At 38.7% G+C, this 3,202-nt stretch overlaps 1 protein-coding gene across 1 annotated transcript in view; it reads right to left on the minus strand.

The window, feature by feature from the left end:
• Nucleotides 1-3,202, minus strand: part of clec11a (C-type lectin domain containing 11A) — a 6,039-nt gene extending 2,837 nt beyond the window's left edge. Inside the window, exons 1-4 of the mRNA XM_008397251.2 lie at nt 2,957-3,202; nt 1,475-1,589; nt 620-727; nt 452-535 (exon numbers count right to left, since the gene is read on the minus strand). Coding sequence (XP_008395473.1) covers nt 452-535; nt 620-727; nt 1,475-1,589; nt 2,957-3,127 — 478 coding nt within the window. The 5' untranslated portion in view covers nt 3,128-3,202. The remainder of the gene's footprint in view (nt 1-451; nt 536-619; nt 728-1,474; nt 1,590-2,956) is intronic.

Consider the following 3,202-nt stretch of genomic DNA (forward strand, 5'->3'; position numbering starts at 1 on the left):
AAGATGCGACTAAGGAGCAGATTTAGACTATAGAATTTGGTAAAAACTGTGAGCTTTGCTGAAGTAATTAAAGACACAAGTTCAAATCCATGCTAAGAGTGGAGCTCCTTCAATCAGTGCTCCTCCGCAGCCCTGATTGGCTAAGCAATGTAACGTGATCCTCTGCAGCAAGTGATGGCAAAGCGGGGCGTCATCACGACTTTACATAAGTGTGTCTTTACCTCCGCGGCAGAGGCTCCGCCGAACCCCTGAGACCGACTCACCGAACCCCTGGGGTTTGATCAAACCCAGGTTAAGAACCACTGCTCAATCGTCTCCTATATTTATAGTTTTTTCTGTCTTAAATTTCATTTACAGTGGCATTAAAAAGTCTTAAATTTTACTACTACAGAAAATTATAATCAAATTCAAGGTCTATATGTATTCTGAAGCTTGAAAAAGTCTGTTGTACCTTCCAGTCTCCCAATCTCCTTGCGATTATCCTTGCTGTGTTGGTAGACCTCTTGGATGTTGTCCTCCAAATCTCCAACTTTAGCTGTTTAAAGGAGGGAAAAAAACGGATAAATAAAACATTCTGGAGCGTTTCTGGAGTGACTTCTTCCACCATTTTGAATCTCACCGTCCAGCTTGGAGAGTCGGTCGATTAGCTGGCTGACTTTAACATCCAGAGTGTAATGACCAACGTTCAGCCTGTGGATGGCCTGATCTACGCCGGCTAGTCTAGATACTGAGACAACGGGGAAAAAAACTGGAAAAATGACCCAAACGAATGTGGAAATTTTGCTTTAAGTACTGAGAGAATATGACTGTTGCTTCTGGATGGTTGGTTAATCTGACAAAAACCAACCCACAGATTCCACCATGTGATTGGTTTTTGATAGACCAACACAGATTGGTGCACGATTGTAAAATGGAATAAAAAATTATACTGAAAAGTGCAAAAATCTGAAAAGTGTGGCAGCCTCAGTCGAAGCATCTGGTGGTACGTTTCCAGCAGCCTTCTGCATCTGAAGGGRTTTTAGGTCATTTTTGTCTAAGTAGCTGAAGCTTAATCACATCAGATACAGATTAGAAATTGGAATCAGTTCCGGACTTTGACTGGACCATTTTAAGACAAGATTCTTCAAGTTAAACTTTTTCATTGTAGTTCTGGATGTTTGTCCAGGTCTGTTTACCTAAATCCCCACATCCTGATGCTGCCATCACCATGTTTCACAGTGGTAATACTGCAAATGGGACTAATGATACTGATACTGGTTGCACTGGATTTTATTTCAGGCTGCGCTTCATATTTTTATTCAGTCTATTTGAGTTGGTCTATCACAAAAAAAAATAAAATAAAATACACCAATATTTGTTTTTGTAATACAACAAAACAATCCCAGGGTTGTGATAACTTTTTTATACTACATGCACCGTTCTCAGCCGATTTTATAATGAAAGAAGTCTTTCTAGGGTGGAGGACGTTGCTTACAGACGTAGTTGTACGAGTTTTCGAAGTCCGATGCTTGGCTGGTCGGCTCTGGTTCTGGTTCTGGAAGGATATCAGGAACGTCGCCTCTGGTCCTCTTCACCTCCACCACAGACTCCTGACAAACAGACAGACCCCCATGTAACCACATCAGACTGTTTGGAACTAAATCTTTGTCTTAATTTCTGATTCGGAAACAAATCCAGGTTTGTTCTTGTAGACTTAACCTATTTTTGAAGATCTGTTCAACACAATAAAGAAATATTCAAAATATTTTAGATTTTCCAACAATTTAGGAACTGAATGGACCCATTTTATTTAATATTTTAGTGCTTATTATCTAGTTTTAGATGTGTAGTTGTATTTAAAAGCTTATACAGTATCACTCCTACTTTCTGTCTTTGTGAAATCCTCTAAAGAAGTGTTTGAGTTTCTTAAAATGTTGCTGTTTCATTTTCAGTATGGTTGCTGCACCTGATCATTACAGGCAACAAAAAATTAAGAAAGGTTTAGGTCCAGTCAGCACAGTATGTTATAGATTTATAGTTTATTACACCTGTAATATATTTCAGTGAAACTAATTTAATGCAGAAGGTAAAGAAGTGGGAAGAAATAAGTATCTTTTTAAATGAAACCTCTTTAAGATGGAAATACTGAATTTTGTCTGCAAATCTGAGTCAGACAGACATGAACACTAGTCATTTGGTTATTTATCACAAGTCACACCAACAGCTTTGCATGTCACATGATTTTCTCCATAATATGAACCCCTAGCATTGTTTCGCACCCAACTAACTTGGATACAAAAAAGAGAAGCTCAAGAGTTTTACTCATTAACGATCAGTGTAAAGTAATTTTACCTGAAGTATTCAGAGGAAAGAATATGGTTTACTGACTCCAATTAATGAGTAATTCCAAAAGGACGTCACGGTTATTTATTTTACCTCAGTTAGGGTGATGATTACATGTATGTCAGCCAAAAGCAATTAAAATATTGTGTAAAAGGAAAAAATACATGAAGTAATTTTAGTTATGTAATAAAATAAATCAGTGTGATTTGTAGAGAGGGATTAAGTGGTAAATTCAATCTACCCAATCTAAAGTATAAAGAAAAACTCTGGAGAAGCACTGGTTAAAGCCAGCTGGAAGATTAAAAGAAGCTTTGGCTGCTCAAAAGTAAACTTTAAAGTGAAAAAAAAGAAGACACATGACTTTTCCCCCTAATATTTCTCAGTCACTTATTGGCTGATTGAGCAAGAGTCTCAAACACTCACCACTGCCAACGTCTGCTTCCCTAGACATGTCATCTGTAATTATTTGGGAATCACCGAGACTCATGACTTCATCTCCTACAGCTTATGAGGCGCAAATCATTTTCAGTTTTGTAATGTAAAGGGAGTTTGGATTGCAGTTTCTCAATCAAAATGGGCCAGAATGAAGGCTATAGTTTAAAAAAAAATAAAAGTACACGAAAAGCGTTCTGACCTCTGTTGGTGCAGCGTCGATCATCTCTGTCGGAAGAGCCAGAAAACATAAACACAGGAATGTGTACGATGTGGCAGCTGGTTCCATTTTACTCCTTTCAGTAACTTCTCTTCCTTCAGCAGCTAAACCTCTCTGAGCCGCTCTGCAAACTCTCCCTCCCCTTTCCCTCATGGAACAGCAGCTGGAATCTCTTTCCCATTAGACATGTGAATGGGAGGGCGCGCACACACACACACACACACACAC

This window comes from Poecilia reticulata, linkage group LG21 (assembly GCF_000633615.1).
Source record: "Poecilia reticulata strain Guanapo linkage group LG21, Guppy_female_1.0+MT, whole genome shotgun sequence".
NCBI classification, from domain to species: domain Eukaryota; kingdom Metazoa; phylum Chordata; class Actinopteri; order Cyprinodontiformes; family Poeciliidae; genus Poecilia; species Poecilia reticulata.